This window comes from Podarcis vaucheri, assembly GCF_965113315.1.
Source record: "Podarcis vaucheri genome assembly, chromosome: 14".
Taxonomy (NCBI): domain Eukaryota; kingdom Metazoa; phylum Chordata; class Lepidosauria; order Squamata; family Lacertidae; genus Podarcis; species Podarcis vaucheri.
Window position 1 is genome coordinate 19,160,557 of NC_138752.1, and position 17,629 is coordinate 19,178,185.

Sequence of the window (17,629 nt, forward strand, 5' to 3'; positions counted from 1 at the left end):
CCAAGTGAGGTCTTCACTAAGGTAAACTCCCAGGAATTTCAAGGAAGAGACTAACACCTAACGAGAAACATTTTGTCCTTGACTAAGGGAAAAGCGAAAACCTCCCAATTAAGAGACAAATTGCGGTTGGGATCAAAATTCCTTTCTGGACCAGAAACCAACCAAGTCCAAAGTAATGGGCAAACAACAAGGAAGGGTGGCTGGGATGATCCTACGGTAAAAAGGTGTATATTCTGGGTGGCCAACCGTGTCGCATCTTGCAACAACTCAGGAGCTCCTATAGGGTTTCACGAGAACTAGGGGTGAGCCAAGGCCGCCTCCACCATTGGGGTTCATCACACAAGGCGGTGAAGAACCTGATTTGCACAACCTGAATTTGTCAGTGCGTGACTGAATCCCACCCCAAAATAGCAGCAGCCTGGAAGCACCCTTGAAAGTGAACCTAGGGGCCAAAGTATGGTGACATTAAACGCCTGGTTTGGCATTGACCCATAGAAGAGGGAATTTCAGCATGGCCTGCTGCTACACTAGGGATGAATGAATCCATCAGTTCTGCTTCCTCACAGTAGGGCTGGCACTGGATGCAACCCTTTGTTTAAATGTACATCAGAGAACGGCTTTTTAACTTGCCATAGGACGTTGGGACGCGGGTGGCACTGTGGGTTAAACCACAGAGCCTAGGACTTGCCGATCAGAAGGTCAGCGGTTTGAATCCCCACAACAGGGTGAGTTCCCATTGCTCGGTCCCTGCTCCTGCCAACCTAGCAGTTAGAAAGCACGTCAAAGTGCAAGTAGATAAATAGGTACCGCTCCGGCGGGAAGGTAAACGGCATTTCCGTGCGCTGCTCTGGTTCACCAGAAGCGGCTTAGTCATGCTGGCCACATGACCCGGAAGCTGTACGCCGGCTCCCTCAGCCAATAAAGCGAGATGAGCGCCGCAACCCCAGAGTCGGCCATGACTGGACCTAATGGTCAGGGGTCCCTTTACCTTAAATAAGACCTCATCTGCACTGTACACTTAAAGCAGCGTCATACCAATTTAAAAAGACTCGTCTACCCATGTACTATCTGAAACCAAAGGGGCACATTGGTTGCCAGATGTGATTCCCCCCCCCCCCAGCTGTCCTACTCCACTATACAGCTCCCAGGCTGCTATGGGGGAAGCCATGACTATTTAAAGTGGCATGATCCTACTTTAAACATATTGTGTAGATGGGGCCTATATTTGTCCATCTAGGCTGGTGGACATCCTGGCAGACATTGGCTCTCCAAAGCAGAAGCCTTTCCCACTTTTGCTTAACTAGAGATGCCAGGGATTGAACCTGCGACCTTCTGCATGCAAAACATGTGCTCTGCTCCTGAGCTACAGCCCTTCCCCGCTGAAGTTATGGACCCTCTTCCCTCCTTCCCTCCTTCCCTCCCTCTGCAATGTCCCCCAAAGCCCTTCCTTCCACCCTGCATGTTACACTAATGAGTGTGGCCCAGTTATACAATAAGAAGCTTTTATACTTGGCTAATCGGCCCCAGAATGCTGCCAGCCTCCCTGCCATGAACTTCTGTGAGCCAAGACCACTTGCTCTCTCTCTCCCCCGCCCCCTCCTCGCCGGCCTTTTGTAATTTTTTAATGGGGTCCCTCGCCTGGTTTGTGCTGACCTAATTAGAGAGCTCTTGCGAGCGATGCCTTGTGATGGTCTAATCCCAGCCCGGTGACTCTACAAAGCTTTTGCCTGGGTTTCCTCTTGTTGCACTTCAGCCTTTTCTCAATTCTTTGCTGCCTGTTGCATGTTCAATTTATTCACTACGGTGATTCTGCCTGGATTGCACACTGACCTTCTTGGAACTGTTTCACCTCCCTGGTGAGTATTTCGAGATTCCTTTTTTCAGCTTAGATTCTGCCGCTGCAACCCTTCTTGTTACTGTTGGTTGGGAGAGTATGGGTACTGCAGGTTTAATACTGCTTCAAATCACAGCAAACGCAGCCCAGCCATTAAAAACAACTGGATGTGTTTCAGCAAGGACTAGATGTCTACATGTCAGGGATTCTCTGCTTGGAACCCTATATTGCAGATTCGGCATTGCATGGGGTTGGACTAGACAACCGCTATGTACCCGTTCGAACTCTGTGAGCTGTGTCCAGGGCTGCTGAGCTAGCAGATGGACGGGTTTCAGTGTTGCACAACGGAGGAATCAATACGATACGATACGATATCTTTATTGTCATTGTCCCATACAGAACAATGAAACTGAAAAACTACATAAAACGTTCAAAACCCCCTAAAAACTCTGAAACCCCATTTTAAAATACAATATACTATAGAGATTCCTTATGCTGTGTTTAGAACCAGAATAGCATTTGTGTAGAAACTGTTTCTCAGGCGGCTAGTCCTGGCCTTTATAACCCTATACCTTCTTCCAGAAGGCAGAAGTGAAAGAGATCATTTCCGGGGTGCGTACTATCCTGTCCTGTGCTATCTCTCCAGTGCAACAGTTGCACTAGCAGAAACTCGTGGTGCAAGAGATCACACAATCTTGTGCAACAAGTTACCGGCAGCCTGTTCATGTAGTCTCGTATGTAGCAAACCCATCTATGAACACAGGAACTTAAAAGCTGCATTATACCAGGGCATATCCTTTGTTCATCTGGCCCTTCACTGCCAAGTCTGACAGGCAGGTGCTCTCCAGGGCAGAAATTGATCTCTCCCATCCCTTGCTAACTGGAGATGTCAGGGAGTGGACCCAAGACGTTCTGCATATTGCGCTGGCACTGAAACAAGGCAAAAAAAGCCAGTTCCAATGCATGTTTACTGCCACCAAGTTTAATAGGACTTCCTGTATGTCCCATCATCCCTGACTACTGGTCCTGCTAGCTAGTCTTGTACTCGTATACTCATTATGGCCAAGGATAAACAAAGGCAATCAGGACATTAGCTGACGTGGTGATAGGATAGGGATATTGGCCCCACCCTTATCAGTAGATAAAGACTCAAACAAACAGAAGGAGTGGTAAAAGCCATATAATTGGGAAGTTCCACAACCAACAAAGGCTAGCAGCTGGAAGCCTTTAGCAACCTAAGAGAGAAAGTAAACTTTGGGGACTGTATAAGACATAATTAAAGGAGGCAGCCCAGCAATGTTCTCTGAAAATTAAGTTCCTGGTAATGAGAAGAGGCTGGGACTTCCTGCAGACAGCCTCACTAGGTCTCCTCTAGAACCCTCAAGGCGGGCTTGGGATTCTGAAGGATCCTCAGCTGCGGAAAGTTGCCAGCTCTCTCTGGACCAGAGAGTGAACTGCAACAGGTGTCAGTGTGTTGCCTCCTGGTGATGTTAGCCTGACAATCCTCATTCTCTCTTTTCAGTGGTTGCGTGGATTAGGAAAACGACAACATGACTTCAGTGGTGAGTACAGATCCTGTTTGTTCCATTCCATTTGTTCCCCTTTCCTGATTGTAACCGGGCTTAGATTAAGGAGATCTTGATTCATCTCTGCTCTCAGCAGGGCTAGCATCAGTCTTCTACACCCTCAGGCCGCTACCAATGCTGAGACCAGCGCTGATGACAATGTCACTTTGGCTTTGCCACATGGGACAAATAGTGGCTGCATCCAGGAATCTGCCTACCATGTGAAAATGTTGTTGAATATTTATATGCTGCAGTTTTGGGGGAAAGCCCTTCCAAAGCATCTTAGCCCATCCAAAGCAATGGAAAGATATTCCATGGATAGGGCAAATCTGGAATGGCATTTTTATGCTGATGCCATTGCGTGGGCACACTGCAAAAACCTTACATTTGTGAGCAGCGTTGAGCCCACAATAAACACCTGCTTCTGTCTTGCTTCAGCCCAGATGAAAGGAAAAGGTAGATGAACAGAAACAGGCAACTGGGGAGCTCTGTCTCTAAGATGCATAATGTCAGGAGCAGGTATCAGGAATAAATCACACAGAGTAAGTGATTCAGAAGAAATAAGACCTGCCCAGGAATGCCAGGCCTAATGAGGACAGCGACTCTTCTCAGTGGGTTTTGCCCCTATGAGGCAGTTGCCTAAATCTCCACCTTCCTCAGCTCTTTGCCAAGCAATCTGAGACTCCACCGATGTGCCTGTCTCTGCTCCTCCCTCTTCACACCTCTTCTAATCCTGGGAGACAAGGGGGCAGTGGAGCTTGTCACAGCAGGAGGAGAAGACACCCAGCCTGACTCATCTCTGCCTCTTGGCCTCCCTCCTCTCTGCATCCACCCCTGCTTCCAATTCTGTACTTCTATCTGCCACAGATTTCCCCTGCTCACTAAACCCTGTTACCTCTTCTACTTCTGACACCTCCTCCTCCCAGTCTTCTCCCTCTTCTTCCTCTGACCACTCATCGTCACCCTGCCACCAGTCCCTGGATTGTGCCCAAAACCTTCTAGATGCAAAGTACGCACTTTGCCACTGATCTACAGCCAGTAGTGTAGTGGCAAATTCAGTCACGCAGGGTCATGATAGTTAAACCCATCTCCCCTGTCAGTCACACCCCTTCAAACATTATGCAGCCTTCTAAGTTTATATAGTAATGTTACACAATAATAATAATAATTAAGGATGCATTGCAACGATCAATTCAAATCTCCATGAGTTGCCTTTCAGATAGATCGACAATTTTCTGTGCGGGTACATGGGCAAAAATGATTTGGAATGCTCCACTATCTTCTTTCTGAGTGTCTTACGCTGTGTCTTCCATGAAGTTCGATTGTACTTAACAGAACTTGGGCACCAAACTCTGGAAAGAGAAAACACTATGTTTTCAGTTCCTAAATGTTCTGCTTTGGGTGTACAGTGGTGAAAAAACTCTCCTTTCATGCTGATTGGGTCCACCTTTAGAAGACATCTGAAGGCAGCCCTGTATAGGGAAGTTTTTAACGTTTAATGTTTTGATATGTTTTTGTATATGCTGGAAGCTGGCCAGAATGGCTGGGGAAACCCAGTCAGATGGGCAGGGTACAAATATTTATTATTATTATTATTATTATTATTATGATACAGTACTGTAAGGACCCTGCTGCAAAAATATTCACAGGTCTTCTCCTTTTAGAGTCAATATTTTTTACATAGGGTGCCAAGTATTATGCAAGTTTTGTCAGTTCTTGCATGAGCAGTTGACATGATGGGGATGTTTTAAGTCAGGAGTTCATTTCCCCCTTGTGCTTTCACCCCTAGACTGGCACATTCAGGATCGTTTCTGAGGAGGAGCAAGCCTTGCGTTCCAAACTCGAGAGGCTGACCACCAAGGACCATGGCCGCGTCTTTGGGAAGTGTGAGAAAATCCCTGACTATACCTTGCAAAAGGTGAGCATCGCTGGGCAGGGTGGAGAGGGAAGGCCAAAGACTGAGAGCTGTTAATGATTCCAGAGGGTGGCCTGTTCATGGAGCTCAACGTGGCTAATTAACCTTTCAAAAACTAACTACTTACGTAGCTGTGTGTGAGAGAGAGAACAAGAGGTTTTAGTGATGTCAAGATGAGTGGTGGTCCATTGTGAGACTGTTGCCTTACCTGAGAAAACAGAAACTGAATTTTTATGCCTCGTCTCCCTGCCAACAGGGCTAGCTAAGAATCCTTCAAGGCCTGTATCAGGGACCCTTCTTTGAAGTTTGCCCATGTTTTGCATGGCTGTTCCACTGCAATTTAACCAGTACGCCTCTGTTCATGTCATGTAATATTCAGTGGAGACCAGAGGGTCATAGCAGGGGGGAAGACAAAGAGGAACACACACAGACACACATGCGTCCTGGGTCCACCAGGGCTTCTGCTAGGCTCTGAGCCACAGAGATGAACCACAGCCCCGGTCCATCACTGGCAGTCCCAACAGTTGTTACGGCGGTTACCTTGTTCTCCCTTGAAAAGCACAAAGAGCTAAGGGAGAAGGTTGGAAAAATGGCACTCCAGGTTTGATGCTGCCATTGATGTAGAGGCAGAGACAATGCTACAGGGAGGCCCAGTGTGGTGGCTGCTTTATGCAAGAATCATCAAAGGGCTGCAATGTGTCCATTGTTTAATTTCCTACATACAATTGTATCAAAGGCAGAAGTCGCTAATTAAGAGCATAAGTCCTGTTAGGTCAGACCAAAGCCATGTCTTTCTCAGGGTTTCCTACTGCTGTGCTGAAAATCCCACTCTTGCATTTTTACCATTCTCCATCAATTAATGAGAAAATAAATTGCGTTATGAAAATGATCAAAGGGGAGAGGAAGTGCTCAGGGCGCTCAGTGCATGGTTTTTTTGGTCACACTCACCTTACTTTTGAGGTTGCCAAGGGATTATTTGTGAATGCCAGGGACGTGGGTGGCGCTGTGGTCTAAACAACTGAACCTCTTGGGCTTGCTGATCAGAAAGCATTTTTGGAAGAAATTTTTCCAAGCTCACATTGCTGATTGGAAGGTATTTTTGGAAGATATTTTTCTAAGCTCACATTGATCGTTTGACAATAAATATAATGCACAGGGCCTGAAATGATTGGAATCTGTATACCAACATAATTTATATAGCCTTCACAGGAGTCCTGTAGGCATATCTAAGGGTCAATATACTTATTTGGTGGAAGTGCTATCAATCACATTATAGTCTCCTTCACTGGGGACGCGGGTGGCACTGTGGTCTAAACCACTGAGCCTCTTGCTATTTTACTGCTTGGTATGCCAAAATACATTGGGACAGTTGTCTGCAAAAGTATTTCCTTTGGTGGCTCCTCAGTGAGTTGCCTAGCAATATCAGACAAAAGCCATTTTAGTTCACTGCCACCAATTTTCTTCCAGAATAGTACAACCACAAGTGGAATGCTAGGTGTGTTCTATATATACTCTGGTTTCAGGGAGCAATGGTGATAGTCAACAGACCTGGCCGACACTCCATAGAAATATTAACAACATAGGCCAGAATCCTTTGCTGTGTTCTGGGCTTGTATGGCAGATGTTCTGGTGTTGCTTAGAAGACAAGTTGATATAGAATAGGGCTCAGCGATAGAAGGAATTTTGAAACCTACAGCATTAGGTTTAGGGCAAGAACAAATAACTGGTTGAGCACCGAGGGCCATGCCAGATACGGTATCATGAGACCAATGGCCACAGCTAGCGAACATGTTTCTGTTTAGGAGAACACTTCCATGAATATGAGCACACAAGTGCTATTTTGCGTGGGAGAGATGGGAAAACAGGTATTGTCCCATTCCTGTGACATCTTCTACCATTGAGACACTGTCCGGCTTCTCTTCTCCTCCACAGGCCAAGGACGAACTGAACGAGACCCTGGAGAAGCGCGAGCTGGCTGTGAAAGAGCTGCGGGAACTGGTGCAGGAGAAAGCCAAAGGAGGAGAGGACATCTGCAAGGTGGTGGCTGAGAAAGTGAAAGGAAAAGATGATGCTTTCTTCCTGCGTTTCATCCGAGCCCGTAAATTTGACATCAGCAGGTCTTATGACCTGATTAAAGGTGGGGATTTTTGGCATGCAAACAGACCCAGTCAAATCTTGTTGGTATGCTGTAGTCATCCTTCCTTAGGATAGCATAGGGAGTGGGCAGGTGATATTGGCTTATTTATCTAGCCTATTAAAAAGAAAAAAGGAGGAGTGCGGGGGCAACACCTTTAATTGCCAGCAAAACCCAAAGTTAGGTTGTAGGAAGAGGTTTTTCTCCGTTTGGGTGCTTCCGCTGTGTATTGTTACCTTATAGTGGTACCTCAGGTTACATACGCTTCAGGTTACATACGCTTCAGGTTACAGACTCCGCTAACCCAGAAATAGTGTTTCATGTTAAGAACTTTGCTTCAGGATAAGAACAGAAATCGGGCTCCGGCGGCATGGCAGCAGCAGGAGGTCCCATTAGCTAAAGTGGTGCTTCAGGTTAAGAACAGTTTCAGGTTAAGAATGGACCTCTGGAACGAATTAAGTACTTAACCTGAGGTACCACTGTATTGTGTGTCCCCCCCCCCCTTTCTCTCTCTGAGAGGGATTTTACTGGCAAACTGGAGAGATTATGCTGGAGAAGAAGAAAAATATTTGCTTGGCTCTATTTCAGAGCTCCCTTTGTTTATGCAACAGGGCAGTAATTAACAAAACAAGCGACGGAGATGAGGAACAAGGGGAGGATTTTTGCCCGTTTTTATTTAACCACCCCAAGCTAAGCGTCCCCATTTCACGCCTGATGGCTCTTAACAGGAAACAAGTGAAACAAGTTACTACCCCTGCTATTCCTGCCCCCTGCAGAATGGAAATCTGGGTTGATCATCCACTTGTTGGTAAACAAGCATGAGAAAAATAAGGAGGCAGAATGATTTAGTTTTTACTGAGAAGGAATGTAGATGGGCGGGTGGGGGATGAAAAAATAAATAAACCTAGTTAGGTTCCTGAGTCCTGAAGCAACAAGTTTTAAGTACTGTGGTAAAAGGTAAAGGTAAAGGGACCCCTGACCATTAGGTCCAGTCATGACCGACTCTGGGGTTGCAGTGCTCATCTCGCTTTATTGGCTGAGGGAGCCGGCGTACAGCTTCCGGGTCATGTGGCCAGCATGACTAAGCCGCTTCTGGTGAACCAGAGCAGCGCACGGAAACACCGTTTACCTTCCTGCCAGAGCGGTACCGATTTATATATTTGCACTCTGACGTGCTTTTGAACTGCTAGGTTGGCAGGAGCAGGGACCAAACAACAGGAGCTCACCCCATCATGGGGATTCGAACCACCAACCTTCTGATCAGCAAGCCCTAGGCTCTGTGGTTTAACCCACAGCACCACCCGCATCCCAAGTACTGTCCCAAGTACATTCCAGAGTTTGCACTTCATGGTATTATGGGGGGGGCAGTGGGAGTGGGCTTATCGGAAGCTGCCTTGTATTGAGTGATATGTTTGGTCCATCTAGCTCAGTACTGTCTGTACCAGGAATGGGGAACCTGTCCTCCCCATCCCTCAGTGTTGGATTACAGATCCCTTCATCACTGATCATTGGCCATGTTGGGTTGATGGGAGATGGAGTCCAACAACATCAGAAACGCACTGGTTACTGATGGGTTTTATTAGGTAGGTGAGGGGATGCATTAACTATCTTTGATCCCTCTGCAGGCCCATGTGTGTGGGTTGAGACAAAGAGAAAATGGGGCTACAAGCCTTTTTCCAAAATACAGGGCTTTTGCAGATATTCCCACGAGAGAAAGCCCTCTCAGTGGAGTTTATAACTCCCATCTGAGCAAGTATAATTGGAAGCACAGAAATTAGTCGTTAGGCTGATGTCTCCCTTTTGTTTCCCTGTTTATCAAAGAAACAGGCTCCAAACTGAAAAGCAAGTTTAAAATGTATAGTTTACTCACAGTCAAGCATTTATCCTTACCAGCAACAGAAGTAAAAACTAATGCAGGTAAAATACTTGTATTTACAGCCAAAACAACTTCAGGCATGTGCCTTATACAGGAACAAGTGGAGAGATGGTTGCTCCCATAGCTAGTTGAAGAGAGAGGGGGAGGGGAAAGGAACAGGAAATACTTATTTGCTCCCAGGAGAGGAGGGTTAATGACATCACACAGAGCATTCTCTACCAATTACATTTCTATGGTCTGAGTCTGCTTATCAGCAACACAGCTCTATGGTCTTAACCCCTTCATGTGCCAACTAGCAAAAATATGCATTGTTAGATTTGACTGCAAAACTTCCATAGTTTCCCTCACCCTAGTCTACCCTGACTGGCAGCAGCTCTCCAGGGTTCTTTCTCAGACCTACCAGGAGCTGTCGAGCATTGAACCTGTAACCTTCTGCAGGCAAAGCAGACACATTACCACCAAGCGACTGACCTTCCTTTGAGATCTTTGCCTGGTTTCATTACTTACCTCAATATGTGATGAGACATCACTGCTATGTTAGCTGACCCTCCTCCTTCTGCCAAGTGAGGTCCTGAGCTTCTGACCTGAAATTCTGCCCTGATAGCCCCACCATTTAAGCACACAGCCTCCTTGCAAGGATGGGGAACTAGTGGGCCTTCCATCATCCCTGACCATTGGCCATGCTAGCTGGGGATGATTTTTTATTATGTTTTATTATGTTTTTATATGAGCTGGAAGCCACCCAGAGTGGCTGGCAAAACCCAGCCAGATGGGTGGAGTATAAATAATAAAACATCATCATCAGGAGGGCCACAGCTTCACCCATTCCTAATCTAGCTCAGTGCTTCAGTCTCTCTTCCCACGCTCATCATTTCCATCTTTCTTCCCCCTCACACCAGGTTATGTCAACTTCCGCCAGCAGTATCCAGAGCTCTTTGAAAACCTGACTCCCGAGGCTGTGCGCAGCACCATTGAGGCTGGCTACCCAGGCATCTTGGCCAACAGGGACAAGTATGGACGGGTGGTGCTGCTGTTCAACATTGAGAACTGGGATTACGAGGAGATCACCTTTGATGAGGTGAGCATCTCTGAGCAGAGGTCCTACACTGCAAGCACCTGTGCTCCCCCCCCCACTATTAAACTACCAATGCTTACCACTGGGGGGGGGGTAACTTGTGGCCTCTGTATGTTACTGAGCTACAATAGCGAGTGGGGGACCTTTTCCACCACGAGGGGCACATTCCCTTCTAGCCAACCTTCCAAGGGCCAGTGGTGGGGTGGAAGTGGGGCCAGTGGTGGGTTAGTGATGGGTGTGGCCTTTGCAGAGTTCCATGGGCCAGGAAGAGAAACCCAGAGGGCCACAACTGGCCCCAGGTCTGAGGTTCTCCAGCCCTGGACTGCATCTCCCACCATCCCTGACCACTAGCCATGCTCGTTGGAGCTGATGTGAGTTGGGAGTTCAATGGCACCTGGAGAGTAAAGTGTGGAAGTTTGTACAAGCATACACAGCAACTAAATAAGACACCAGAATGTCTCATTCTTTTCTTGTATATTTGACCCACCTCCTGGTTTGGGATGCTTGGTAGTGAACAATAGCCTGATGTGATCGGTGCTTCATATCTGTGCAGGACTATTTTCTATTTGTGTTCGAATCCGACTCCTGGAGCAATGGAAGGTGGTGGTGGTGGAAGCCCTCTCGCAACTATTTCAGCCCTCTAGCAAGGGCAGTCTTGCCTCTGGTGACTGTCTAGACAAGGAGGGAGCACCTCTCGCTAGTGCAAGGGTGCTCCTGAAAGATTATCCCCAAGGGAAAACAACCATCGATACAAGAACATTTCCATTCCTGCTGCAAGCTACTGTTTCTCATCAAGGTGTTTCAGGGTCTTTAGGGACAGGCGTGGGGAACCTTTGGTCCTCTAGATGTTGCTGAATTCTCAATAGCACCACCAAGCATGGCCAACAGCTGGGGACAATGCAAGTGCTAAATTCAGCAACATCTGGAGGGCTAAAGGTTTCTCACACGTGGCTGGGGCTTGCAGGGGTTGCAAACTCCTAGTGTGATGCTTTTGCATCAGTTGTTGACTGTTTTTTAAGGTTACCGTAGATATCTCAACCACTCAGTCATATGGGCTAGAAACATACTTAGCTTTTTAAATGAAAGCTGAGAATCTCAGATAGCTGAACTCTGCCCCCAGCTGGAGGGGCAAAGTTTCTCCACATCTGCTCTGCATTTTGCAAGGTGGAGCACCATTTGGACTTTGGGGGGTGGGTATTGTTTTTGTTTGTTACTATGTTGTTATTGTTATTGTTAGTTTGTTTGTTTGTTTGTGTTTTTCTATTGTAAACTGCCCTGTGATCCTCGGGTGAAAGGAGGCATAGAAATTTAATTAACAAAATAAATACTGACTTCAGCAGCAACGTACAGAAAGGTGGCCTGTTTCCCAGGGCATGGGAGGAAGGAAATCCATCAACTTGGCCAGAGTTCTGGACATAAGCTCCTGTCTCCATGTGTTTTGATCCAGATTCTTCGCGCCTACTGTGTGATCCTAGAGAAGCTGCTAGAGAACGAGGAGACGCAAATCAATGGCTTCTGCATCATTGAGAACTTTAATGGGTTCACCATGCAGCAGGCCTCTGGCATTAAACCATCCGAACTGAAGAAAATGGTGGACATGCTGCAGGTGAGTCTGCCTCACTGCCCTCCCTAGAAAGCAGTGAAGACAACCTGGACCCCATAGATTACCAGTTATGCAAGAGGCATTCCTAGAACCAGGGGGCAAGCAGCATATCACATGACCATTGTGTGTCATCAATGATGTCAACCAACCCTGGACAGTTCCTTTGTAGAAACATAGGAAGCTGCCTTCTACTGATTTCGACTCTTGTCCAATCTACAGCCTTGCCCCTGTACAGTATATTCCCCCATGCAAAACTCATTCAGGTGGCAGCAATTTCCTTCTCACCAGCTTGCCACTGCAGCCAAAGTCCTTTCGCCTACGAAGTACCATATTTTTCACTCTATAGGACGCACCCAACCATAGGACGCTCCTAGTTCTAGAGGGGGAGAACAAAAAAATAAATAATTCTCTCCCTCTCTGCGCAGCGCTCCTTCAGCGAAGCGGCAGGAGAAATGGAGCCCCTTCCATTTCTCCTCCCGCTTCGCTGAAGGGGCGCTGCGCAGAGAGGGAAAGCTGCGCAGCACCTCTCCAGCAAAGCGAAGCCAGGAGAGCAAGAGGGATCAGTGCGCACCGACCCCTCTCGCTCTCCAGGCTTCAGCGAAAGCAACACAAAGCCTGGGGAGCACGGCGGGAGCGTTCCTGCTGTGCTTCGGAGGCTTCGCGTTGCTTTTGCTGAAGCCACGGAGCCTGCATTCGCTCCATAAGATGCACACACATTTCCACTTAATTTTTGGAGGGGGAAAAGTGTGTCTTATAGAACGAAAAATACGGTACTTTCTCTATGTAGGCATGTAGGCAACTGAGTGATGAAAGTCTGCTGCTTATTGGTGCTCGGAACGGGAACAAAAAGATGATGTAGCCACAACCAGAAACATTCACAGGAACATTTGAGGTGCTGGAGAGAAAGGGTTATGGTCCTTCACGGCCCCATGCAAGTCATCACTTATCAATCTGATGAGCGTGATGGTGAGATTTGGCCCTTTAGCTAAATTTCAGGCGGGAGAAGAGATCTGTAACAGGAAAGCACCCAGATCTGGCTAAAAGAATGAACTAAAAAGCCAGGAACGCGATAGTGAACAGTTCCTGTTAAGGAGAAGGTAGAGGCATCTAAAGCACGGTCAAAGGAACATATCTTCCTATGTCCTATACTTGGTGGTGGTGCTTTTTGAACCCATGCGCTGCATCCTATTATGGGAAACCTCCCAGGGACTGCATGCCAGTGGTAGACAAGGCCAGAGGCACGAGAGCACTAGGTGCCCGGTGCTCCCCAGGTGCCAATACCTGGTTGGAGCCTCACCTGGCCAGTGTCTCTCTGAGCGGCTTGGGGAAGGGCACGATCCTGTGGATGGGCGCCAAGCAGGGAGTTGCAGCTGTGCCGCGTGGCTGCTTCTTGAGCAAAGGAGGGTCAGATAAGGCGAGGCAAGTCATCGCGGAAAGAAGTAAATGATCATCCCACACATGCATTGGTGTTACTCAAGGAGAGGAATCAGGGCTTCAGGCAGAGTTTTGGGAGTGGATGGAGAGGGCAAGGGGAGGCAGATGCCCCTCCTTACCGCCGGATGAACTGTCCTCCCCGCATTTTAACAAAAAGGAAAAGAACATGGACTGGTTTTGTACCTAAACCATAGGTAGGCAAACTAAGGCCTGGGGGCCGGATCCGGCCCAATCGCCCTCCAAATCTGGCCTGCGGACAGTCCGGGAATCAGCATGTTTTTACATGAGTAGATTGTGTCCTTTTATTTAAAATGCATCTCTGGGTTATTTGTGGGGCATAGGAATTCATTCACCCCCCCACACACAAAAAATATAGTCCAGCTCCCCACAAGGTCTGAGGGACAGTGGACCGGCCCCCTGCTGAAAAAGTTTGCTGACCCCTGAACACTTTTGCCCTTTAGCTCAAAAATGTGTGAAGTATTTCCTCTGGTCTTCCAGATTGCTGTTTCTCTCATGGATGCTTTAGCTGAGATTCCTGCATTGCAGGGGGTTGAATTATATGACTCTTGGGGCCTCTTCCAATTCTACAATTCTATGATGGATGAAAACTCTAACTTTTTGCACATTCCAGCCACCCAACAGTTGACACCCTTCCCATTTCCACCCTACATCCCATCAAGCAAGAGATGTTGTGTGTACAGACCAGAGATTAGAAGTACAGTGGTACCTCAGGTTACAGACGCTTCAGGTTACAGACACTTCAGGTTACAGTCTCTGCTAACCCAGAAATAGTACCTTGGGTTAAGAACTTTGCTTCAGGGTGAGAACAGAAATCACACGCCGGCGGCGCAGCAGCAGCAGGAAGCCCCATTAGCTAAAGTGGTACCTTAGGTTAAGAAGAGTTTCGGGTTAAGAACGGATCTCCAGAATGAATTAAGTTCTTAACCTGAGGTACCACTGTACGCCGTCCCCAAGAATCCTGGGAGCTGTAGTTTTACCCCTCACAGAGCTACAGTTGCCGGGATCCATAGCAAAACTAGTTCCCAGGATTTCTTGGCGGGAAAATGTGCTTTAAATTCATGGTGTCTACACAGCCATTATCACAGTTCAGAGACACATTCAAGCCAGGGGAAAAAGTGCTTGAGTGAGGGGTATGACTGTCCAAAGAGTCCAAAACGCTGGATGGAATATTTGGCCCCTGGACACAAAGTGCTTCATCCCTGCCCTTTACATCCATACAAAGAACACAGCCCTTAGTGGTGGTTTACTGGAACTGCTTCGCTTCCTCCACCCATCCAAAAAGGGGAAATCAGGCTTTTGAAGCAATAAAAGTCCCCTCTGCCTAGCTGCTCTGTCTCACCTTTGCACTACAGTCATACCTCATGTTATGTTTGCTTCAGGTTGCGTGTTTTCAGGTTGCGTCCTGCAGTGACCCAGAAGTGCCAGAAAGGGTTACTTCCGGGTTTCGCTGCTCGCGCATGCGCAGACGTGCAAAATGATGTCATGCACATTCGCAGAAGCAGCAAATCGCGGCACATGCAGACACAGGTTGTGTTCTGCTCATGTTGCGAATGGATCCCGTTTGCAACCAGAGGTACCACTGTATTATTCTTTTTTTGCGGCTGGTTGCCTTAACCATGTGCTCTTTTTTGAAATCCCTAGGATTCTTTCCCAGCTCGTTTCAAGGCCGTCCACTTCATCCACCAGCCGTGGTACTTCACCACAACCTACAACGTGGTGAAACCGTTCCTGAAAAACAAACTGCTGGAAAGGGTGAGTTATGCCACAGAAGGGTAAGGAGCAATGAGAAGACGAATACAGCATTGTCAGTCAAGGAATGCAAGCATGCCAGGGCAGAAATAAGATGTTACTGGGATTGGGCATCTTCTGCCAGGAACTGCAGGCGTGGAGACCTTTTGGCCCTGCAGTTGCTGCTGATCTATTATTGATAAAACAATAACTTTCGTATCTCACATGTTTCTCCACAAGCAAAAGGTGGTGTACATGGTTCTTCCCCTCCTCATTTAATCCCCACAACCACCCTGTTATGTAAGGTAGGCCGAGAGGCAGGGACTGATCCAGGTCACCCCTACCCAGGGAGCATCATGGCCCAGTGGGGATTTGAACCCTGGTCTCCCACATTCTAGCCTGACACGCTAACTGCTACGCCACACTGCCTGCAACTCCTATCAGCCCCAGCTAGCACGGTCAATGGTCAGGGATGATGGGAGCTGTAGTACAGCAACATCTGGAGGGCCAAAGGTTTCCCCACACATAGCTGCTGCTTGCAAGGGTAGCAAACGCCTGGTGTTACGATTTTGCATCACTTGTAGATATTATAACCAGCCACTCAGTCATATGGGCTAGAAACATGTTTCGCTTTTGAAATGATAGCTGAGAATCTCTTTTTTATACATACATACATACATACATACATACTTTATTTGGTTTTTCAGATTAAAATTTTAGTCATATATCGAACATAGAACATAAAAGCAAGATTCCAAGGAACCTCCTGGACTTCCCTCCTCCCCTTTGTGGGTCCTATTGTTAATCATTTCCTCCTGCATCTTTTATGATGATCCAAACCTTTACCCCTCTCCATTGTGTCCAAAATTCACCATTAAGCTACAAGTGGTATTCCAATCCTGCTAACGATTTTAGCTGTTTACAATGGTCCTTAAGATAAGTTATGAATTTCCCCCATTCCTTATTAAATTTTTGGTCTTCCTGATTTTTCCGATCATTTTAGCCAATTTGGCATAGTCCATCAACTTCATCTGCCATTCTTCTCTGGTAGAAGACTTTATCTTCTTTCCATCTCTGGGCCAATAACACCTGCTCAGCTGTGGTCGCTTACATAGTCTTTTCTGCTCCCTTGGGATTTCAGCACCTATAATTCCTAAAAGGAAAGCTTCAGGTTGTTGTTTTTAGCCAAGGTTATTTTAAACATATATTTCAAATCATACATATATTATCATACATATATTATCATAAGTAAAGTAAAGGGACCCCTGACCATTAGGTCTAGTTGTGGCCGACTCTGGGGTTGCGGCGCTCATCTCGCTTTATTGGCCGAGGGAGCCGGCGTACAGCTTCCGGGTCATGTGGCCAGCATGACTAAGCCGCTTCTGGCAAACCAGAGCAGTGCACAGAAATGCCATTTACTTTCCTGCTGGAGTGGTACCTATTTATCTACTTGCCCTTTGAGGTGCATTCGAACTGCTATGTTGGCAGGAGCAGGGACCAAGCAATGGGAGCTCACCCAATTGCGGGGATTCGAACTGCCGACCTTCTGATCGGCAAGTCCTAGGCTCTGTGGTATAACCCACAGCGCCACCCGCGTCCCCTGTTATATATCACATAATAGCTCAAATAGCTGAGCTCTGCCCCCAGTTACACAGCATCTCTCAGCTCAACCTTTCTGCCTTCCTTTTCACACTCAGGTGTTTGTGCATGGCGACGAACTCGACACCTTCTACCGAGAGATCGATGCCGATATCCTGCCAGCAGATTTTGGGGGCAATCTGCCCAAATACGATGGCAAAGTCACTGCGGAGCTGCTTTTTGGGACCCGACCTGATGCTGAAGACACAGCTCTTTAAATAGCATAGAAGATAGGGCGCAGAGTTGTCCCCCAGCCATCCTGTTAAACATAGCATTGGTTGAAAGATCTGTCGTGGCCATAAAATCTGGGTGTACATTGCTTTGCCACTCTCTCTCATTCTTTGTCACCAGATGGCAGTAGAGCAATGAAAAGTCCCCTGCCATTTCTCTCAAGAATAGTCCTTTTTCCTTTTATTACCTCACCCCCACCCAGGAAAAACAAGCAAGCGGAATGAAAGAGAGGGGGAAGGAAGGAGAAAGAGAGATGGTCTGTGGTGGGGACATTCTAGATGAGGCAGTACAAGCTTTGTTGACCAAGCACCCAGGTAGTCAAGTAGTTGAGATGTGCCTTCATAGATTTACTGGCTTGCCCTAATATGGTGGGGAGAAAGTGTGCACCCATATATAGCTATGTATTTTAGAGCCCAGGTGTCACTGGATTTGGGGACAAGTGGCTAAGGAAAGAGGAAACAGACAAAGCTGTCACAAAGGCAGTGCAAATGGCACAGCCACAGTCCATTACTGCAGCAGCACACAAGCCAAGGACTGTTTTCAATACAGAATAATAATAATAAAATAACAGCAGC

At 47.2% G+C, this 17,629-nt stretch overlaps 1 protein-coding gene across 2 annotated transcripts; it reads left to right on the top strand.

The window, feature by feature from the left end:
- Window positions 1-1,559: 1,559 nt before the first annotated feature.
- Window positions 1,560-17,627, top strand: RLBP1 (retinaldehyde binding protein 1). 2 transcript variants are annotated; one of them, XR_014213430.1, is made up of 9 exons: window positions 1,560-1,856; window positions 3,357-3,396; window positions 5,189-5,317; window positions 7,247-7,451; window positions 10,224-10,402; window positions 11,847-12,005; window positions 15,099-15,209; window positions 16,883-17,556; window positions 17,587-17,627. XR_014213430.1 is itself a non-coding variant. In XM_082198796.1 (8 exons), exons 2-8 carry the CDS (start codon window positions 3,385-3,387, stop codon window positions 17,039-17,041), a joined length of 954 nt encoding a protein of 317 aa, XP_082054922.1. In that variant the 5' UTR covers window positions 1,560-1,856; window positions 3,357-3,384; the 3' UTR covers window positions 17,042-17,627. The 2 variants fall into 2 exon arrangements, 1 of the variants encoding a protein (XP_082054922.1); XM_082198796.1 differs by having other exon boundaries at window positions 16,883-17,627.
- Window positions 17,628-17,629: the final 2 nt, after the last annotated feature.

Coding starts and splice junctions, on each gene's coding strand:
- RLBP1 (XM_082198796.1), top strand. Junction 5,318..7,246: donor CTGACTATACCTTGCAAAAG/GTGAGCATCGCT, acceptor TCTCCTCCACAG/GCCAAGGACGAACTGAACGA. Junction 15,210..16,882: donor AAAACAAACTGCTGGAAAGG/GTGAGTTATGCC, acceptor TTTCACACTCAG/GTGTTTGTGCATGGCGACGA.